The sequence below is a fragment of the Lemur catta genome, chromosome 1, assembly GCF_020740605.2.
Source record: "Lemur catta isolate mLemCat1 chromosome 1, mLemCat1.pri, whole genome shotgun sequence".
In the NCBI taxonomy this organism is placed as follows: Eukaryota; Metazoa; Chordata; class Mammalia; order Primates; family Lemuridae; genus Lemur; species Lemur catta.
Genome location: NC_059128.1, coordinates 105,227,403 through 105,251,402, shown reverse-complemented (window position 1 = coordinate 105,251,402; position 24,000 = coordinate 105,227,403). Strand labels below are relative to the sequence as shown.

The following is a 24,000-nucleotide window of genomic DNA, read 5'->3' as shown; positions in this document are numbered from 1 at the left end:
AATGAAGACAACTAAAACAGCCATAGATACAGGGCTACATACTCTCTGCACATTCTAGTTACAATGTAAGTTTACCCAAGGAATTAAAATGTTAATAATCAGCCACATATGTATGTGCATTATATACTGAATACATATACATTTTCAAACACAAACATCTACCTATAAAAATTTTCCCGTATCATTAAAGAGAAAATGAAGTCAATGGAAGCTACATCCAAAAAGTCTAAGATGTTTTAAAATGATATCTCAAATTGACTTAAACTTACTAACCCTAGTGAGGTATTAGGAGGAAAAGAAAACTGAGGGTTTATTCTAAATAACTTCTGCTTTGTTCATTTGACTTCATTTTCTGTTGAAAGTCAAATAAGATGTTTCTAATGTGATCATGAAAAGAGAATAAATACTTCTGCTTCTACAAAAGTAAACAAGGTAAGGAAATAAATGAATCTATAAGGAATTATCTATTATATCTCAGACTGTCATCAATTCTGGGAAGTGTCTTGCCACTTCTTCCACCTCAAAGCCATGCACACCCTGGTCAAAGAGGTCAGCTTATATTTCATTGAATACAGTGATGTTTTTATGTTTTTGCTAATTCAAAATTTCTCTTTATTTCTTCAGTGAGTATATTTTTTCCTAGTTAGTATATTTTTTCCATGGAAAAATACTAATTTGTTATTTATAAAATCATACTTGGTTGTAAGCATTCAATAAATTATAGTTAATTTAAGATCCTTCATGAAGATCCTGTTGATAACTTTTAGGAATCAAATCAAAATTAACTATTATTTTCTCTATATTTAAATACACAGGGTAACAAACAGAGCTTGTATAATTTACATATTTGTAAAATCAAGGAGTCTCACAAACAGAAATATATGTATTCAAAATTGAACAAAAACACAACTTTTTAACTTCATTCTTCATATAGGATTAAAGTATTTTCATGCAACTTTCACAAAAAATGCTATCAGCTTCTTTAGTGTGAAAATAGGACCACAAAGAAAATAAGTATTAAAACTAATACTTTATTATTTCTCTAGCAATGCATGTAAAAATTTAAATTTTAGAATGTATTTAAAACTAGTACCCATTTTTTGACCTTTAAAACTCACATACTTTGATCATTTGAATTCTAAGATGATGAATGAGGATAAAAAGTCAAACAATACACTTCAAACATCATTCTTTTTGTGAAGTCCCAAGGAAAAACAGAAAAATTCCCCAGTCAAATCACAATAAAAACACAAAACAATAAAGCTTTCTCACTCAGCAGCTACCTATTATGTTGAACAGGCTTAAAACAAAATATGTCAAAGATCAAGAGTAAGTTATCTGAGATGTGAAGTTCATAAGGTCAAAGGTACAATTTTATTAGGTCAGAGGTGATATAAATAAAATCTTATATGTCAAAGAAGAAGGGTCACAGACAAGGTGTACATAATATAAAGACATCACAGTTGACAAGTAATAACTTTAAGTAGAACAAGTATGTTTACCACAGATACCTTCACTGATTAAAAATGAAACTTCCATGTGAGTAATAGAAAATTGCCTTTCTATATCACATAATTCATATGCTATATTGCACACTTGTTTTCAGGAAAAAGGGGCAATAACTAAGAATAACTACATGAATTAAGTAAGAACTTTAAGAAAATTTAATTTATTCAAACTGAAACAGTATACAAAATGAACACATCAGTCATATCTCAAACCACAATGGCTAAACATCAGAGTGCTATGATAGCTACAAAAATTAGATAATATTGCATAGTTTTCTTCCAAAGTGCATGGATCCAATATCATTTATTTCTCACCATTTCTCACTGAAATAAAATTTATATTTCAGTTTACATAACAGCATACTCCAGAAAATTTTCAAATGTTTTTGTAAATAATATATTTAGTTCTTTTATTAAGAGAACTTACAGTTATTTTTATAAACCAAAGAATTTCCTTTATAATGGCAATTATTACATTCTAATTAATTGAGGTAATTTAGGATTTTTTTCAAAGTAGAGCACACCTACACGTGATTCTAGTTCTAAACAGCAAACTGAAGTAGAATATGGGGGTACATCAAGAAAGATTCAAGTAAAAAAAAAACCCTAAACCATTCTCTCTTAAAATACTCATACAATTTGAGTAAAATGCAAAAAAATTATTTGAGGTAAACTAAATAATTAGTTCCATGTTCCATTTCACTTGTATTAAAAATACCTAATATTACAAAGGAACAATTTAGAGGCCGACTCCAAGGATACCTTTAAGCCATTCTGTATAACCTTTCAGTTCAATTCAACTCAACTCAATGGGCATTTATTAAAACCTCAACATGTGTCAAGTATTATATCAAACATGAATGTACAGAAATCAAACAACGGAGACTTTCAATTCCAGGTACATTGAACAAACTTGTACTGGACTAATCTTCCAACTCCAAAAGCTGCACAAAATACACAAAGGAACTATATGAAGGGATTAAAGAAGGGCCAACACAGCCAAGACTTGAAGGACTATGATCCCTAAAAGAAGGGAAGTTCATGAAATGAGCTCCACATTCACTCTGGGTTCTTCCTTATAGGTTTATGCCAATTTCTGGCATGGGAGGATAGTGCAAGCTGAAAGTGGCAGTCTTAGTGAGCTTAGGAAACAGAATTTGAAGTTAAGAATTGTCAAAGTGGTTAGAATTTTAGGGGCAAAATTCCTCAAAGGAAGAAATCACAGAGAAGTGAGCCCAAATAACGGTGCACAATTTCCCCTCAAGCATTGGTCATATCCAGAAACCCAGTGAAAACAGCATATTCATTCCTTCTGCCTAGATAAAATTTATTATGAAACCAACTACAAAATTACACCTGTTTCCTGATGGCATCCAGTCCAGAGCAAAGCCTCATCTTCTTGAACATTTCCCCAAATCACCTAGCACAAACCAAATTCTGTAAGTCCTTTCAAATACTGTCTTATTGAAAATCTCCACAATTCCCCATGGTGTGTATTTTCTCTTAACAAGTCAATAAACCCAATTTTATTCAACAATAGACGTGTTCCTGATAGTCTTTGTCTAGAGGACATTGACAAAAAGCTAAGAAAAATAATTAACTACAGCTTCACATAAACAATAGGGATCAATCTCACAGACTTGAACATGAATGAAAGACGTCAGACACGAAAGAACACATGTTGTATAGCACCATTTATATGAGGTTCAAGAACAGGCAAGACTAAGAGATGGTGTGAAAAGTCAGAGAGTAGTTACCTTATTGGGGATATGAATGGGAAGGGGCATAAGTGGAGCCTTTAGGATATAAGAAATGATCTATATCATGATCTAGTGTATACATATGTAAAAATTTATTAGCTATATATCTGAGATTTGTGTACTAATGTATACCATACTTCAAAAACAAAAAAAAGTTACACATACACATGCACCTATACACAGGTACTGCCATCAAAGAACCCATAATAATCTTGCCTGAGCATCTTAAGGGATGATTGACAAATATGAATTTCGCTTTCTTGAGTAGCTTTAGAAATTTTCTATTATAAATAGGACCAACATATTCATAGATTATCTAGCTATGTCATCCAAGTCTCAACGACAGTTACATAAAAAAATCTTATAAACATATTTAAACAAATCTAAATTCCATGTAAACAATAATTATAGGCGAATAAGTTTTCCTTTCCCAGAATTTCTAAATGGTTTACTGATCCAAAATTATCCTATTATATAAAATTTATATTGTTGACTATTTACCAAGAAATCTGGTACATCACTGAGTAATTCCTTTTCCTGTATTATTAAAATATCAATTTTCCATAACCTTTTATTACACAGAAATATATAAATAACAGCATTAAATTCTTCTTTCTATATTTCTTAAATTAATATGTATACCAAAATAATATTTGTACATTATATTGTAGTAGTTATTAAGTGCTAAATATAGTCTTAAATAATCATAGAAATAATATATAAAAACAGAGTTCTTTATAATAAAAGAGCACATACTAGGTACTCAATAAATAACTGTAAATGAACAAAAGTAAAGCTTACCACTTCTTCATCTGAAAGTTCTCGCCCTTGGATGCTGCTATTTTCTCTCACAGCTTGCTGGTGTTTTTTCCCTTTAATGTGGCTAAAAAGATATACCTCTGAAGAGATCTAAAAGCATAAAATCAAAGCAATTTGATTAACTAACATTATATCTAATTTTAAATACTGCACATTCAATCCAATATGCCACATGCAAATTTAGATCACTCTAGTGTTTACATATCAGTCTTTAAAATATTTTCCTTAGAAAACAATTCTGAGAATCCCCTAGAAGACACATGGTCAAAAAAAGCATGCCATTCATCACAGGCAGCCTAAAAGAAAATTATTTCCTCTAAGTTTGAAGGTTCAAATCTCAGCACTGAAAATGTCGCTTTCCTTTTTAGTTCTAATACCCAAAAATATTGACTTGGGCTACCATTAAGCAAGTAAACATTCATTTTAGTAGCAACTGCATTCTTTAGCACTTTGCACTGCTATTCCTAAATGCTAATATCATTTGTACTACTTACTTTTCATTCAAAATCATTCATGGCAAAAAGAAATCCATGGCACTCAGCAGATGCCTTAGCATGAGTTTTAAAAGGCTAGAATAATAAATTTCCATGGTTTCATAAACTTTAGTAATAAATTATAATATATCATCACAATATTGATAATGACAACTTACCAGGACATTACAGAGGGAACACTGCTTCTTTCTTTCATATGGGGTCAGTTTGGGGGCATAATCAGTATTTGCATGTCGCCCACTGCTTAACTCAGCAGCTTTTTCTTTTCTTTGTTCAATCTGTTCCATGTGCCTTCGAATGCTTTCATCGTGCTATAGATGAAGTCGAAGAGCAGGAATTTCAAAAATTATTCAAATTATACTGAGAACTTGGAAAATTAATATTTCCATTAAAACTTTTAAAATAATAGGGGAATGTCTTATTTCCATATTAACTTGCACACTGAAGACAAAGGGTTTACATAAAGCCCTTTAATATCTCCCACATGCAAAGTAATGTTTCCTAAAGTGTACTCCATGGGATATTAATAAGTGTTTTGTGGAAGAGGTTCCATGGACAAATAAATTTGGAAAATAGTAAGTTAAAGCCAAACAGGTTTTTAACATACAACTTTATATAGCTGCTAGTATGTCACTGTGCTCTACAACTCAATAAACCCAGCTTATGATAAGCAGCATTTTACAAATTATTTGCCCACAACACACTTTCGAGAAGCACTTCCTTGAACACACTGTGCAAAATGTTAAGCCACAGGTAAAGCCCACATTTATCCACATAGCAGACAAGGTTCATCATGACACAGACCTCTATTAATAATACCTACCCCCACTCCATTTCTACAACTCCAGTGACTATCCCAGAAAGAAAAAAAAAACTATTTTAGACCCTTGTGCTGGAGTGGCATCCCACCCACCTATGCATTCTCCTACCCAACCAACTCATCCTTCTTTCAAGATCTAGTTCAGGAACTGTTCTCAAAAACTAATTCCCTGACCTCTGACACCCTTGTGTTAGACTAAGCGTCCTCCCCTGTGCTTCCATACGTAGCACTCCAAGTATACCTCTGTGTAATATGGAAATTCTCTGCTTAGGATCTGAGTCTCACACTAGATTATGAGTTTCTTGAAAACTGGAATCATGTCTTACCCATTTCTGTATCCCCTTGCCTACCTATCACAAAACTATATAAATATTTTGATGCATTAAATTTAAATCAATGCCACATTTCTAGGACTATAAAAATAGTAAAATATGGTTCTTTACCTTAAGGGTACACTATCCCTGTGAGGAGCCACCATGTAAATAACTGTGATATAATGAGAAATATTCACATTGCTAGAGACTGCCTATATGTTGTAATAGTAAAAATTTTCTAGAAAAAGTCAGTTTATCATATCTCCCAAGCTATAATTATGTAATTGATAAGCATTTAAATCAAGTGAGACAAATAAGAAACATCTTTTAGTTTACTTCTAAATGATTAAAACCTGTAAATATCAGAACCCTAGCAGTAATGACTTTAAGTCATTAATGAATTGCTTAATAAAAATAGGAAACATTAAACTTCCTTTAATTATTTTCCTCAATGGCTCTATCTACCTTATCAAAGTAAATTTGGTTTCCAGATGTTGAGTTAGAAATTATCATAAGCCAAATCATATAAGCCTTGTTGTCCAAAGATTGAGAACACAGATTAATTTAATTTTGTGTTCTACAGATAAAATTTTAATCTCACGCACCATTGCAAACCCTAAAATGTCAAATTAAAAATGTATAATATCCCTACCTTGAGCTGAATTTTTTTCTGTAGCTCTTCCATGGCTTCTTGCTGAGCAGCTGTGAGTGCTGCCAATCGTTCTTCCCTGTCTCTGTGAGAAGACAGGAAAAATTATAAACTCAACTTCTCGAAGTAAAACATCTTATGACGTTTAAAACCACAATTAGAACACACAGGCTCATGTATTCTAAAGGGCTATTATTAATATTTTAAAAATTATTATTTTCTGAGGATCTACTAAGTTCCAAATATGTTGTTCATTAAATGTTTGGGAAGCAATAGAAATTATTAGCTATGAAATGGGTCTAAATATTAGCTCTGAGATTGTCATTTAAATATGACATGTTGAAAACATACATTTATCTCTGTTCCCCTGCAAAAACCCACTAAAACTATAAGAAAGGAATAGAAAAGGCACAAACTCACAAAGGCAAAGAGAATAGGAGAGGAAATAATCACAAAAGATGGACACCAAAATTTCAGAAACTGAAAAGCAATCCTGAGAAAGCTGAAATCTAAGCTTTCAGGGAGAAACTAATAAGCAAGGTAATTCTACTAGTAAAATTCCATAAAAGCTCAGAAACTGGAGAAACTATTCACTTATGAAGGAAGGGATAAAGATTGGGGATGAAAACAAGCAGATTGGTAAAGCCTTTAAAGACTAGCAAGTCTCCAAATCACCTCCCCACTCTGGCAGATGGCTGGGAAATTACTCTCTGGGGGGCTGAATAGACCAACCCTGCATTCAAGACAGAAGGCAAATCAGAGGTGAGATAATATACAGAAAATAGGAAGTTTAAGTGAAAATCTACATATTGAAATGGTGAGACATAAATGGCCAGGTTTATATACCACTTCCCCCAGAACCCCCAAAGAAAATTCGTCTCTTGGAGCAGTCCAAGAAAAAGGCCAACAGAAAGAAAGTTCGGCGGGAGGAGGGAGGGGGCGGTCCTCCAAATAAATGGCCAGTTCCCTATAGATCACCTGAGAGTTAGTGTCATTATTCAGAAAGTCCTTCTAACAAAGTTAGAGCTCTCAAACAGCTTCTGGGTGCCTCATTCTTAAAATGAATATAGAGCCAATGATTATCAGATATTTTTTAAAAATTTCTAATGTGAAGACAGAGACCAAAACCAACACATGAAAGTGATAAAAGAAAAGAGAAAAATAGGCTGGGCACCATGGCTCATGCCTGTGATCCCAGCACTTTGGGAGGCCAAGGCGGAAGGATGGCTTGAGGCCAAGAGTTCTAGACCAGCCTGGGCAACAAAGCAAGACTGCATCTCTACAAAAAATAACAAAAAATTAGCTGGGTATGGTGGAACACACCTGTATTCCCAGCTACTCCAGGCTGAGGTGGGAGGATCACTTGAGCCCAGGAAGTTGAGGTTGCAACGAGCTATGCTAGCATTACTGCACTCCAGCCTGGGTGACAGAGTGAGACCTTGTCTCAAAAACAAACAACCAAAAAAAAAAAAAAAAAAACCAAACACAGAAAGAAAGAAATAAAAGAAGCAAAAGAAACTATAATTAACATCTTCAGGTGAATAAGAGAATATGTTGTACCCATAAAACAAGAACAGAATGCTATTTTTAAGAAAGGAATAATCACAGAAAGAAGCATTTATAAATATACGTAAAGAGAAAAATTTTTAAATTTGAACATTTTTAATGAAATGTTAAAAAATAAAAATGAAAAAGTCTTCTAGCAAGTAGAATAAAAATTCATCAAAGTGGAAAACAGAGGTGAAAGGATAAGAAAATTAAAAGATTAAATTCAGAAAGTGCAAGATCTGCTAATAAGGGATTTCAGGAAAAAAAAAAGAGAAAAATGGGGTGGAGGAAATCAAATTATTTAAAAATTAAAATACTTCTCAAAACCAAGGGGCATGAGTTTCCAGACTGAAAGAGCACACTGTCACAATGAACATAAACATAAAGTTACATCATCTTGAAATTGAAATTCCAAATCACCTGGTATAGAGGTTTCTGAGGATTAAAAACAAGTCATACATAAAGAAACAAGAATTATGAAAATGGACTTCTCAGTAGCAACACTAGGAGCTAGAAGACAAAGAATGTCTTCAAAATTATGAGGGAAATGATTTTCAATCTAGTATTCCATTCCTGATCAACTGGGAGGCAGAATAAACTGTTTTCAGATCATTTACACTATCTCAAAAAAAAAAAAATTAGCTCCCATGAATGGTTTCTCTGCAAGCTACTCAAGAATATGTTCTAGCAAACTAAGAATTTATTCAGAAAAAGGAAGAAATGTAAAACCAGAACAAACATTTCAACACAGAAGAGAGGTGAAAAGAAGTTGTAGGATAACAGCTCTGCAACAGACCTAAAGATTAATCAACCCAGACTGAAGCCAAAGGACAGGAGAATTCAAAGGGATGTCTCCAAGAAGAAAATTAAATTGACAGAATGATGTTTTAAAATGTTCCGAATTTTCAGTTCTCTTTGAGTGATTGAGAAGGATTCGGTGACTGCTTCATAGGAAACCAATCAAATTAAAACACAAGGCAATTACTAACTCAGAGACAACAGAAAGCTAAACAACAAAGGTAAATGTAATCAGATTATAGTATATTAAACAGCTCAGGGGTAAGTAACAGAGAGTGACAGAATAACGATTTAACCAAATCGAAGACGGAGGAAGAGGAACTTGAGTATAAAGTAGGGATATGAGAGGTAATACTATTAATAAAACCTCATCCTTCTTTTTAGGAAACAGATAATTTCTAGAACTGAAAATTCAAGAGATAACAATATATGTATATTATTCAGAAACATGGAAGTGAATATCAGACAGTTTAAAGACAGATGTCTTCAGCTTAATAAAGCTGAAGTAGTTTGCCCCACAAAAATAGTAATGGAAGGTAGAGAAACATGGGGCCAGGGAACACTATTCTTTATTATAATAGTAACATACTATTTGGCTTTGTAAATTACACAAATTTTGTTTTGATAAGAATGTTTTTAATTTGAAGAAAACAGTAGGGGTAGGGCTTTTAGCTATGGAGTAGAAGAGACATCAGTGAATCCTCTTCCAAAAAAGGAAATATAAAACAGGACAAAATTGTTAAAAACAAGTATTTCAAGACTCTGAAAATCAACCAAAGACAAACAACAAATTTAGAAGGATTTTTTTAATGAAAAACTGCAGAGTTGCTAAAATATATAATCTAAAATGTCCATCTGTCAATAAAAAATTCTGAGACATACAAAGAAGTATAGCCATGCTTAGGGAAAAAAGCAATCAACTGAAACTATCTCTGAATGAAGCCATATATTGAATTTAGCACACAAAGATTACTACATGGTTGAACAGCCATTAAAAATATGTTTAGAGAATTAAAAGAAAGTATGTCAAAATAATTAGAAAAGAAAAATATGATGACGATGACTCAAACAGGCAACCTCAACAGAGAAACAGAAACAGTTAAAACAAAAACAATGACAACCCCTTTCCAATAAAAAGAACCAGGACTCCTTAAAAAACTGGCTGATCCTACAGCTGGAACAACAACAACAACAAAAAAAAAAAAAACAAGATGAATATGGATCTAGACAGTGCAATAGGACAAGAAAAAGAAAATAATGGTATCCACATCAGAAAGTAAGAAATAAATTTAATTCACAGATGCCATGAGCCTTTATATAAAAGATACTAAGGAGCCCCCCCACCAAGAAAAACCCTACCAAACTAATATAGATGATCCCTGGCTTAGATCATTCAACTTACGATGTTTTGACTTTACGATGAGCATATTGGGATATAAACCCATCTTAAGTCAAGGAGCATCTTAATAAGTAAGCAAGTTTAACAAAGTCATTAAAAACAAGATTGTAAAACGAAATATATAAAAAAATCTACTATATTTCTATATACTGCCAAGAAAAATCCAAAAATGAAACAAAGAAAACAATTCCATTCACAATAGCTTCAAAAAAATACTTAGGAATAAATTTAAGAAAAGAAGTATAAGACCTATATATGAAAAAACTACAAAATGTCAGAAATAAAAGGAGATCTAAACAAACAGAGAGAAACATCTTATTAATGGATTATAATACACAATATTGTAAAGATGGCAATTCTCCCTAGACTGATCTATAGATTCAAAGCAATTCTATTAAAATCCCTGCAGGCCTTTTTGTAGATACTGGCAGGTTGATCCTAAAATTTATATGGAAACACAACTTTGAAAAAGATCAACAAAGTTGAAGAACTTATGCTGACTTCAAAATATGCTATAAAGCTACAGTAATTAAAACTGTGTGGTACTGACACAAGAACAGACATATAGATATCAATATAAAGAAAGAGTCTAGATTCTATGGTCAATTGATCTTTAAAAGCTGGCAAAACAATTAAATGGCAAAAGGACAGACTTTTCAGCAAATAGTGCTGTGGTAATTGGCTATCTATATGTAAACAAATAAATTTAGATCTTTGTCTCATACAATTTACAAAAGTTAAAAGGAATCAGACCTAAATGTAAGTGCTCAAACTGACATATTTCTCGAAGAAAACATAGGAGAAACTCTTTGTGATTTTGGGTTAGACAAAGACTTCTTCAATATGACATAAAATGCATTACACAGAAAATAAAAATTTGATATACTGAACTTCAAAATTTTAAACTTTTGTTCTTCAAAGAAATTATTTAAAAAAGAAAAGATAAGCCATAGATTAAAAAGCACATGCTTGAAAATGCAGCACAGACAACTCAAAATATCAGCAAAGTGTTTGGGAGGGATGTGGCTAGCATGAACACACAGTACATAAATGGTTTGATAATTTCCATTCTGGTGATTTGAATCTTAAAAATGAGCCACATTGGTAACCTGAGACCAACGTGGATAATGACGAGCTAAAAGGTTGTAGTAGAAGCGAATCCATCTCAACCTATGCATGAATTGGCAGCAAGGTTTGATATTACTATTCCAACAATATTGCACCATTTGAAACAAATCCACAAGGTAAAGACGCTGGATAGATGGGTATCGCATGAATTAAACGAGCATCACAAGAGAAATCGTCTTAAAGCTTGCCTTTCTTCATAGTCACGACAGAAAGGTGAACCATTTCTACACCGTATTGTTACGTGTGATGAAAAATGGATTCTTTTTGACAATCACAAGCATTCAGCACAATGGTTAGATAAAGATGAAGTGCCGAAACACAGTCCAAAACCAAATATTCATCAAAAAAAGCTAATGGTGTCTGTTTGGTGGTCCAGTGCTGATACTATCTGCAGCTTCATGAAACATCAATTACAGTAGATGTCTACTGCAACCAACTGGACAAAATGATGAGGATGCTTGTGATTAAGCAGTCAAGACTGGTCAACAGAAACGGGCTAATTCTCTTGCAAGACAATGCTCGACCACATGTTGCACAAACAACGCTGCTGAAACTACAGAAGCTGGACTTGGAAACTCTCTGTCATCCACCGTTTTCACCACCAGTCCACCTTGCACCAACTGACTATCACTTCTCCTAGGCTTTGGAACACTTCTTGCAAGGAAAAATATTCAATTCTCAACAAGATGTGGAAAACGCCTTTCACGATTTCATTACCACTCACACTCCAGGCTTCTTTTCTGCTGGCATAAACAAGCTATCGTTACGATGGCAAAATTGTGTTGATAGTTTAGGCATATATTTTGATTAATTGTACTCCTTCTTGTTTGAGATATAATAAACTACAGTTTTGATTCGAAATCAGACATTTCATATTTAATGACCTAATAAAATGTTTTTTACAAGCCTCATGGTATAAATTCCTAGAAACATACAACCTACCAAGATTGAACTAGGAAGAAATCCAAAACCTGAATAAACCAATAACAAGTAATGAGACAGAAGCAGTAATAAAAAGTCTATCAAGGAAAGGTCTAGGAGCCAATGGTTTTACTGCTGAATTCTACCAAGCATTCTAAGAAGAACTAACATCAATCATACCTGAAATGAAACTTGACTCTTATCTCTTGCCATATACAAAAATCAAACCAAAATGGATTAAAGACTTAAATCTAAGACCTGAAATTATGAAACTAATAAAACAAAACATTGAAGAAACACTTCAGGACATTGATCTGAGCAATGATTTCTTGAGTAGTACCCTTAAAGCACAAGCAACCAAAGCAAAATTGGATAAATAGAATCACATCAAGCTACAAAGCTTCTTCACAGCAAAGGAAATAGTCAACAAAAGGAAGAGACAACTCACATAATGGGAGAAAATATTTTCAAACTACCCATCTGACAAGGGATTAATAACTAGAATATATAAGGAACTCCAACAACTCAATAGGAAAAAATCAAATAAGCTGATTTAAAAAATGCACAAAGGATCTGAATAGACATTTTACAAAATAAGACATGCAAACGGCCAATGGGCATATGAAAAAATGCTCAACATCATTAGTCATCAGGGAAATGCAAATCAAAACTACAATGAGCTATCATCTTACCCTAGTTAAAATGGCTTTTATTAAAAAGGCAATAATGACTGCTGGCGAGGGTGTAGAGAAAGGGGAACCCTCATACACTGTTCATTGAAATGTAAATTAGCGCAACCACTATGGAAAACAGTATGGAGGTTCCTCAAAAACCTAAAAATAGAACTACCATATGACCCAGCAATCCCACTGCTGGTTATATATCCAAAGGAGAGGAAATTAGCATATAAAAAAGATACCTGCACTACCATACTTATTGCAACACTATTCACAATAGCCAAGATTTGGAATCAACTTAAGTGTCCATCAATAGATGAATGGATAAAGAAATTGTGGTACATATACATGATGGATTATTACATAGCCACAAAAAAGAATGAAGTCCGGCCATTTGCAACAATGTGGATGGACCTGGAGAACATTAGGTGAAGTGAAAGAAATAAGCCAACCACAGAAAGACAAATCTCACATGTTCTCACTCTTATGTGGGAGCTAAATATTAAAAACAATTGATCTCATGGAGACAGAGAACAGAATTATGGTTACCAGACGCGGGCAAGGGGAGCAGGGGAAAAAGTGGGGGTGGTTAATGGGTATAAAAATGTAGTTAGATAGTTAGATAGAATGAACAATATTTGATAGCATAACAAAGTGACTATAATCTATAGTAAGTTAAGCTGTACTTTAAAATAACTAAAAGAGTAGAAATGGAATGTTCCTAACACAAAGAAACAACAAATGCCTGGGGTGATGGATACCCCACTCTGATTTGATTAAGTCACATTATATGCCTGTATCAAAATATCACATGTAGCCTATAAAGACATACAATTATTATGTACCCATAATAATTAAAAAGAAAAAAGAAAAAAAACTGTTGGAACTAATAAATTCAGTAAAGTTGCAGGACACAAAGTCAACACATAAAACTCAGCAACATTTGTATATACAAATAATGATCTAACTGAAAAAAAATCAAGAAGAGAATTCCATTTCCAGTAACATCAAAAAAATAAAATACTGTTTTGGTTACTATAGCTTTGTAGTAAAGACTGAAGTCTGGCAGACTGATGTCTCCCAGTTTTTTCTTTTTGCTTAAGATTGCTTTGGCTATACGACATCTTCTCTGGTTCCAGACAAAGTGTAGAATTCTTTTTTCTAAATCTGTAAAGAATGATGGTAGAATTTTGATAGGGACTGCATTAATTCTGTAGATCACTTTAGGTAGAATGGACATTTTAACAATATTGATTCTACCAATCCATGAGCATGGTATGGATTTCCATCTGCACGCATCATCTACAATTTCTTTTCTCAGTGTTTCGTAGTTCTCCCTATAAATCTCTCTCACCTCCTTCATTAAATATATTCCTAAATACTTAATTTTCTTTGATGCTATTGTGAAAGGTGTTGCCTCTTTGATTTGATTTTCAGCTTGACTGTTATTGGTGTATTTGAATGCCACTGATTTGTGTGCATTAATTTTGTATCCTGAGACTTTACTGAATTCGTTTATCAATTCCAGGAATCTCTTGGCTGAATCCTTGGGATTTTCTAGGTATAATAGCATATTATCAGCAAAGAGCGAGAGTTTGACCTCTTCTGCCCCCATTCGGACACCCTTAACTCCCTTCTCTATATGGTAATGATTACATGGAAATTAATGCGCTTAATGCCACTGAGCTGTAAACTTAAAAATGATTAAAATGGTCAAGTTTGTTATATACATACTTTACCAAAGTAAAAAGAAATGCATTCAAAAACCTTTTATAGAAAAAGGTTATACACCTTATGTAAAGAAAAACATTTAGCAGCATGCTCACAAATGGGACTATTCAATATAAAAAAAAATCAAACTCCCCATCTGAATTTATAGATTCAATGAAATTCCAATCAAAAAATTTACAGTTTCTTTTTTAATATACAATGGAGCAAGCTGATCCTAAAACTAAAATAGACGTGAAAAAGGGCCAAGACAGTCCTAATAAAAAAGAAAAATAAGGTGAGTGACAGTATCAGACAACAACAATTACTATAAAGCTTTGATAATTGAGGCAGAGGATGTTTTTATCCTGTGTCTTTGAATCTAAAACAAGTGATTAAAACTGTAGGGATAGCTAAAAGTCATCATCATAATCAGAGTGGTAACATTCTGACCAGACTATTTCCATCAAAAGACCACCGCTGCAGCTCTTATGACCTAGCCTTTGATGGCTGGCCACTTCCAAGTCTGATCCCTCTAACCTCCTATCACTTATGCCCCCAATATCTTCCCCAAACTTCCCTATTGCTTAAGCTAGGCAGAACCAAATTCTATTTCTTTGAGCCAGATATGGTGGGGCACACCTGTAGTCCCACCTACTTGGGAGGCTGAGACAGGAGGATCTCTTAAGCCCAGGAGTTTGAGACTAACCTGGGCAACATAACAAGACTCCATCTTAAAAAAAAAAAAAAAAGGAATTCTATTTTTTCAACCGGGAAATCTTGAAATATCAAGTTTCTTATCTAATACAAAATTTTAAAAAATTTCCATTTTGAGTACAATGTCAACAATTCCCGAAAAACCAAAATTTAGTACAAAATTACTTGTGACTATTTCTAAAAAAAATCTACATGACAGTAAATGACTTTAAGACCTGACTTGAATATTCACTCAGCACAAAATGTTCATCAGGATCAAAACCAAGATAGCAAATGAGGTACCTAGCTCTCTCCCGGGCTGCATCCTCCCGGGCTTTTTCCTTTTCTTGCCTCTGTTGTTCAATTCGGGCTTCTTGTTCTTTCCTCTTCATCAACAATTCTTCTACACGGGCTTGCCGTTCTGCCTCAAGAGCTCTTTTGCGCTCCTAATGTTAGAAATATTTTTTAAAATATTAGAATTATACATAAAATAAAAATGATTTAAAGGTGACAAAGCTTTGATACAAACTTACATATTTAAGCCAAGTAGATACCTAGCCTAACTCTAGGTAAACTGCTGCTTAGAATTTTAAGCAAACACTAAGTTATACTTCTGTGGGAACTTAACATGTATTTCCTGATTAATCACTTCTAAAGCCTTATGGTCACAGAAACACCTAAACATGATGGAAAAAAAACATAGTTAAGATTTATTTCTGAACTAAGCTTTCATAATAGATTCAAACAAAGAATGCTTGTGGGAAGGAGAAACAGGTTAATACAATACAGCAGAGCTTGTTTCCTGGCCCCATTATTTACTAGCTAGGTGACCCTGGTCTAGTTAGTTACATTCTTTGTGCCTTACTTTTCTGGAGGATAATAGTATGTATTTCTTAGGATGTTTTAAAGAACAGATTAGATAATACACGGAAAGCACTTACCACAGGGCCTGGCATATACAAAATTCTCAATATGAGTTATCATCGTCATCACCATTAAGCCAGAAGATATTAAAATAGGGTAAACTACAACATAAAATATAGTGTCCTATGATATTTGCTAGTAGCAGTACTCTGCTAATTTTCACCATGTTACTAACATGTTCATCATGTAATCGATACATGTCTTTCAATACATCCCCATTCCCCAGGTAGCTCCCAAAACCTCTCCCTGGCCCCTCCTCTATGATTAATGGAATATGCTGATCTATACAAACTTGGGCAAGCTGCTTCACCTTAAAGAGTCTCAGTGTACTGTGAGATCTAAATTAGTAATATAGGTAAGCACTCAGTATAGTGGTTAGCCATAGTAACGGCTCAATAAGAGATAGCAGAAAAAAATTGACAAAGCAGTTTCTGTTCCAAGAACACTGAAGAGAGATTTGAACATTTCTAATAGTTAACTGAGCTCACAATGGTAACTTCATCTCCACAACAAGTTCTATCTACCCCAGAGAAAGAAAACCTTTTAAAAGTAGTAAGCCAAAAGGATCCCTCCTTTTTTCTTTTTTCCATGGGGCCTAAGGGGATGTGGATGGAGAGGGAGAAGGGTAGACTGGGAATTGGAGGGAATACACAGATTTCAGGAGGGCATATCTGATAGAGCACAGACTGCTGGAGTCATACAGTTAAGTTTAAATATATTCTTTTAATGTCTAGCATACTATTCATGAACTGGTTGTAGCTATTTCTCATTACTAATCAAGAATAGTATGTGGAAATTTGCTTAGCTATAGAAGATCTCAAAAACTTTTAAGATTGAAAATAATCAAATCTGGTATAGAAATTTTTCTCCATTAAAGAAAATATGAACAAAAATATTTTCTCTTATACTCAAATTTACTTAAAGTTAAAAAGAATCTGCATTATGTCTGAAAACGTTTCACAATAAAATGCAAAAGGCTTAGGCATTAAATATAAAGAATTAAAACAGAATTTGTCATTTCATATTTTATAAAAACAAAAGTTTGGGAACATATTCTAAAAATTATAAATTGATCTTATAAAGGACATATGCTAATATTATATAAAATTACTTTATGTATGTGCAATATAGCCAAACTGTTGACTCATAAACATAACATCAACTTGTGCTTGTTTTCATGGATATAAGACCTAGTCCAACACTGCACTAATAGAAAGATGGACTTCAAAAATTACCCAACCTCTTAATTTCTGCTTTTAATAACTAGAAAATTAGTAACCATACAGCTAATGAGTAACACATTTAATTCAGCTAGCATTTCCTGATCTAAACTTCAAGTTCCCTAAAGATAAAAAATGAAACTTTGCACCCCACAAATCACCTTCCAAAGGACAGAGATTCCTAAATATCTGTTTAATAAGTGAAGTATGACTTTGCAAAATAACATGTATTATAAATCTATATGCCTATAAGTAAAGAATAAAAATATACATCAAAATAATTACAACTATAACTAAATCTCAAACCTTCAGAAGAACCTCTGTTTCCCAAAACCAGGGATGTATTTATGGCAGCCTAAGAAAGGATTCTGCAACCTTCTCTTGATACACACAATTCAAATGATTGGGGCAGAAGAACAAAAAAGAATTATCTTTAAAAATTGAGCTTAAAATTAACCAATCAAGACTATACACAACAATAATGACAAACTGAGATATACAACAGCAGTACTCAGTATTTTACCTGAAAGGAATAAGGATCATAACTCCCTTTAACAGTTTATAGGAATGGGCCAGTCCAGTGGCTCATGCCTGTAATCCTAGAACTCTGGGAGGCTGAGGCGGGAGGATCGCTTGAGCTCAGGAGTTCGAGATCAGCCTGAGCAAGAGTGAGACCCTATCTCTACTTAAAAAAAAAAAAAAAAAATAGAAAAATTAGCCAGGCATCATGGTGCGCCTGTAGTCCCAGCTACTCGGGAGGCTGAGGCAGGAGGATCACTTGAGTCCAGGAGTTTGAGGTTGCAGTGAGTTACAATGATGCCACTGCACTCTAGTCTGGGTGACAGAGTGAGACTCTGTCTCAAAAAAACAACAGAAAAACCCCCAAAAAACAGTTTACAGGAATGTCTCAAGTGTAAAATTAAAGTAGATGGAGGGTCTTTGAAATTCTGTATTAGGTTAGGATCTTACTATTGTTCTTGTATTTATAGAATGCTTGGTTTCCATGACTTATACATCTAATAATGACCACATATATTTAAAAATTTTTAATTATATATATTAGTGATGTACTACCAGTGGATTTTTCTAACAATGGCAATATATCTCAATTGAACTATAAGTAGATACGTTCAAAATTTTTCATTGAAAATTAAATCCATAGGATATTTCTACATTTTTTGAAAAGGAAAATAATTCTGAAGGGCCACAACAATTTTTAAAGTCCTGATTAGTATGAGAAATTCCTTACTACTTTCAGCTTTTCTTTAAGCTTTAATGACTATTCCAAACTGCGGAGAGTCATCATTTTTAAACTGAAGATAACTATTATATTTCAAATACTCAAATGTGCTAATTGCAAAGAAGGAATCAAAGATGTCCACTTAAAAAAATACACTACTACTTATATACTTCGCCCCAAGTCCCAACTAAGAAGTCACCTTTTCCAGAGAATTTTCCCTGACATTCTCCTCCAAACAATAGAGCTAATTATTCCCTCCTCTGTGGTACTGTTGCAATTTGTACATACTTTAATTATATTCTTTCATATTAAACTTTAATTTTTATTTACTGTAAAGGCAAGGCTCATGTCTTATTTATCTCCAAATTATTAATGCCTAATGATGGCTGAAAAGTAACACATAATGTAAAACTATAATTATTTTTATAAAATGGCCCTGATGTATAGAAACAAACAGAAATAATACTGAAGATTCAAATTAAAAATTCAAGTATCATATCATTTACTCATTTAAAGTGTATAAGTCAATAAAGAATTAACTTATAAATGATAAAAATAAAAATCTTGGGCTCCTTGGAGAGGGAAAGCTATAGTTTCTCTAATAGGAGCATTCTGTATTTTTAAATATAAATTAGCTTAGCACTCATTAAAATAATACATTGGACTCAGATCAAATGGAGAACAGGGATAAAAATGGGAATGCTTTCTAACGCCCACAAATAGCAAAAAGTAATCAATAAACTTAAAAGTGCATTGATATTTTAATTTACTAACACTAGTGACATAAAGAATCATGAAATATTAATAACATCCCTAATTTTTAACACAACAAAGCTTTTCATGATCTGCTCCCTAACTCTACATGCAATGTTCCCTTATAACTTCTTCTGTGTGAAATGCCCTCCCACGTTATCATTTGCATCTCTTTCATTTTTTAAAACTTAAAGTATCATCTCCTCCAGGAAACGTTTCCTGACTTCCTCATGTCCTCTCCACTCTCTATGTAAGGAAAGTGTTCTCTTTTGTGCTACTGAAAAGTGGCTTTACTGTAGCACTTATCCTAATGGGATAAGATTTGTTCATGTGCAGATATGTCTCCCCATTGAATATTTTTCATAGCCTTGAGCCTTGCACAGCATACAACTTGTAGTAACTCAATAAAATGATCATTGAATGAAAGAATAAATATTAGTCATAATAAACATAGTATGTATGCATTTATATTTGAATACTGCAAAATTTATTCTCTATACCAAAAGGTCAAGTCTTATAGGAGTCTATGGGTAAGGCATTTTACTAAGGGAGACCTAAAATGGATTTAAACAGCAGTACAGTTTATGCCTTAACCCTTCTCTCCATCCTGAAAATGCTAGCTAACTTAGGGTTTGCCGCAGAGGTTAAAAATCCAAATACCTAAGGTATCTGATGATACTGCTCCAAAAATTACAGGTACTCCTTATCATAAGCATAAAGATTGCCCAGTTCTTTAAGGCTATACATACTGATTCAAAAAACAAGTTTTTTATTGCAAAGAGAGGAGCATATTCTTGCACAATCCAATTAGAAAAGAATAAATAATAATCTGTCCAGAGCAGTTTAATCATTCACCTGGGTAAGGCTAGAGATTCTATTTCTATGACTACACTCTACTGACAAAAGAATTGATTACCTTAAAGGAGTACACACTATCTTGGCAATCAGATCTTATGTTTCCAGAGACTGCTATATTAAACCATGTACCTTCGAGAACAAAGACTAGGTTTTACTCCCTTTTGAGTCCGCAGCATCTAGCTCAGAGTCTAAAATATGACAGGTGCTCAATAAATGCTTACTGAATAAAATCCTACCTGCACAGCTTCATCACGTGCTTGCTTTTCTTCCTGTCTTCTCTGACGCTCTTCCTGTAATTCATTAAGCCTCTGCTCATACTCCTTCAATTTTGATAAAACATCATGGCGTTTATTCTGGGCTTCAAGAGTATTAATAAAGGCAATTTCATTTACCTTTAATAAAAAACAAAGAAACTCAGGTTCAAATCAAGTTAATTCTGGGGCACATCACAAAAATAAGAAATTTACCAATAGTCATTATATAAAAACATAAATCAGCGGTATGGCACAGAAAAAAAAATATAAATAACTTATGGGTCTTTTCTTTCAATACTTACTGCAAATTGGATAAAAATCCAGTACATATAACAAATCCAGAGGCCGTTGTAAGAAGCAATTTAGAGGTCTGACATTAAATGTATTTTTAAGTTAAGAAACAATTTAAGATTCTTATAGAGATCATCTTATAAAGTTCTACTTAATACCACTGTAATTTACAACTATACAAATTACACAAATATTTAAAAAGGTATGTTCATATTATTCTAATGAGTTTGAGAGGACAAAACTGAAAGTAAACAACAATTCATTTTTCTTTAACATACCGAATGAGTGACAATTAGGAACAAGGTACTGAACTCTACACTGCATTCTCCACTTCACATGTATTGGTTCTTAACAGCCAAGTTTAGCTAGAGAGTACAGATTTTATGAGTAAAGTATAGCTAAAGATGAAGCTCAAAAAATCAGTTTGGATCAAATCTCTCATTCATGAAAGCCAGAAGGAGTGTATGCTACAGTGAAAATGGCAGATTGAAATAGGGAAATTAGCACTAGAGCTGACTCCCTTGGACAGAAGCAGAGACTCCAGGAATCTGTGATGAATGGAATAAAACCCATCTCAAGATCTTTTTTAAATCTCAGACGAGAAAGTTTGAAAATAATTCTAACTAAACTCTCTCAATATATAGATTAATCATATAACTGTCTTTTAAACTATACTGAAAGTAATGAAAGTACAATAAAAACAAGTATTTTCAAGGAAAGTTTATTCAGACTATGTATCAGGACCCCTATGTTAAGCACAATCAAAATGAAAGAAAACCAATGGGATCTAATGCATTAAGAAAACTAAATAAAATAAAATAAAATTGAGAAGGAGTAGAGTATGAAAAAGTTAGATTTTTAAAAAAAGCCAATCTGTGGGATAAGTTGTAAAAGCGATTAAAGCAAATGTTTGGCCAAAAAACAAACAAAAAAGAAGCCAATCTGGAAGAAAACATAACCTAAGAAACAGCAGAAAATTCCCTAGGCAAACTTAATAACACTGACAAATTTAACAATAACATGAATTTAAAGGAGCAAAGGAAAGATGGTAAGACAACATTCAATACCCCCTTATCCACAGGGGATACGTTCTAAGACCCATAATAGATGCCTGAAATCATACATAGTACTGAAATCTAAACAGTCAATCCTACATATCCCTGAGTTCTTTACCCATGGATTCAAGCAGCCATGGATCAGACATAATTTTTTTAAAAATGGGGGGTTATGTCTGTACTTAACATGTACAGGTCAAAGATATTATGAGGTCAGTTCCAGACCACCGTAATAAAGCAAATACAGCAATTAAGTGAGTCACACAAAGTTTTAGGTTTTCCAATGTGTATAAAAGTTATGTTTACTTAAAACAATAAACGTTGGCATGGATATAGAGAGACAGGAACACTCATACACTGCTGGTGGGAGTGCAAACTAGTGCAACTTCTGTGGAAAGCAATATGGAGATACTTCAAAGAGATACAAGTAGATCTACCATTTGATCCAGCAATCCCATTACTGGGCATCTACCCAAAAAACAAAAGATATTCTATAAAAAAAAATCTGCACTCAAATGTTGATAGCAGCACAATTCACAATTGCAAACATGTGGAAACAACCCAAGTGCCCACCAATACATGAGTGGATTAATAAAATGTGGTACATGTATACCACAGAGTACTATTCAGCTACAAGAAACAATGGTGACACAGCACCTCTTGTATTATCCTGGATAGAGCTGGAACCCATTCTACTAAGTGAAGTATCCCAAGAATGGAAAAATAAGCACCACATGTACTCACCATCAAATTGGTTTTAACTGATCAACACCTAAGCACACATACAGGAATAACATTCACCAGATGTCGGGCAGATAGGAAGGGGGAGGAGGGGATGGGTGTTGAGTGTGATGGGTAATGAGTGTGATGCGCACCGTCTGGGGGAATGGACACCCTTGAAGCTCTGACTTGGGGGGTGGAGGGCAAGGGCAATATATGCAACCTAAACATTTGTACCCCCATAATATGCTGAAATTTAAAAAAAAATTACAAAATGATAAAAAATAAGTTATGTTTACATTAATTATACTGTTGTCTATTAAGTATGCAACAGTGTTACGTCTAAAAAATGTACATATCTTAATAAAAAATACTTTATTGCTAAAAAATGCTAACAAAAATCTGAGCCTTCAGTGAGTCATAATGATTTTGCTGATGGAGGGTCTTGCCTTGATGTTGTGCCTGCTGACTAATCAAGTGATGGTTGCTGAAGCTTAGGGTGGCTGTGGTCATTTCTTAAAATAAGACTACAACAAAGTTTGCTGCATCAATTGACTCTTTCACGAAAGGAGGCATGCAGCATGCAATGCTGTTTGATAGTATTTTAACCACTGTAGAACTTCTTTCAAAACTGGAGTCAATCCTCTCAAATCACGCTGCTGTTTTACGGACTAAATTTATGCAATATTCTAAACCCTTATTGTCATTTCAAAAATGTTAACAGCATCTTCACCAAGAACAGATTCTCTCTCAAGAAATCACTTTCTTTTGAAAAGTTTCTGTTCATGTCCTTTGCCCACTTTTTAATGGGATTGTTTGGGTTTTTCTTGTTGATTTTCCTGAGTTCTATATAGATTCTAGTTATCAGCCTTTTATCGGATATGTAGGATGCAAATATTTTCTCCCATTCTATAGGCTGTCTGTTTGCTGTCGTGATAGTTTCTTTGGCTGTGCAGAAGCTTTTTAATTTGATCAGGTCCCATTTATTTATTTTTATTGTTGCTGTGATTGCTTTTGGGGTTTGCTTCATAAATTCTTTGCCTAGGCCAATGTCTGTAAGAGTTTTTCCAACATTTTCTTCTGGAATTCTTACAGTTTCATGCCTTAGGTTTAAGTCTGTTATCCATCGTGAGTTGATTTTTGTGAGAGGTGAGAGGTGGGAATCTAGTTTCAGTCTTCTACATGCGGCTATCCAGTTTTCCCAGAACCATTTACTGAATAAGTATTCTTTTCCCCAGCATATATTTTTGTCTGCTTTGTCAAAGATCACATGGCTATATGAGGATGGTTTTGTATCTGAGTTCTCAGTTCTGTTCCATAGGTCTATGTATCTGTTCTTGTGCCAGTACCATGCTGTTTTAGTTACTATAGCCTTATAGTATAGCTTGAAGTCTGGGAAATTGACACCTCCCAAATTGTTCTTTTTGCTTAAGGTTGTTTTAGCTAT

General features: G+C 33.5%; 1 protein-coding gene across 6 annotated transcripts in view; it reads right to left on the bottom strand.

The window, feature by feature from the left end:
- Positions 1-24,000, bottom strand: part of SCAPER (S-phase cyclin A associated protein in the ER) — a 439,517-nt gene that overhangs the window by 272,325 nt on the left and 143,192 nt on the right. For all 6 annotated transcript variants that reach the window (XM_045541852.1, XM_045541833.1, XM_045541866.1 and 3 more), the window contains 5 exons: positions 20,470-20,625; positions 15,542-15,684; positions 6,368-6,449; positions 4,740-4,892; positions 4,070-4,177 (listed from right to left, as the gene is read on the bottom strand). In XM_045541852.1, coding sequence (XP_045397808.1) covers positions 4,070-4,177; positions 4,740-4,892; positions 6,368-6,449; positions 15,542-15,684; positions 20,470-20,625 — 642 coding nt within the window. The remainder of the gene's footprint in view (positions 1-4,069; positions 4,178-4,739; positions 4,893-6,367; positions 6,450-15,541; positions 15,685-20,469; positions 20,626-24,000) is intronic.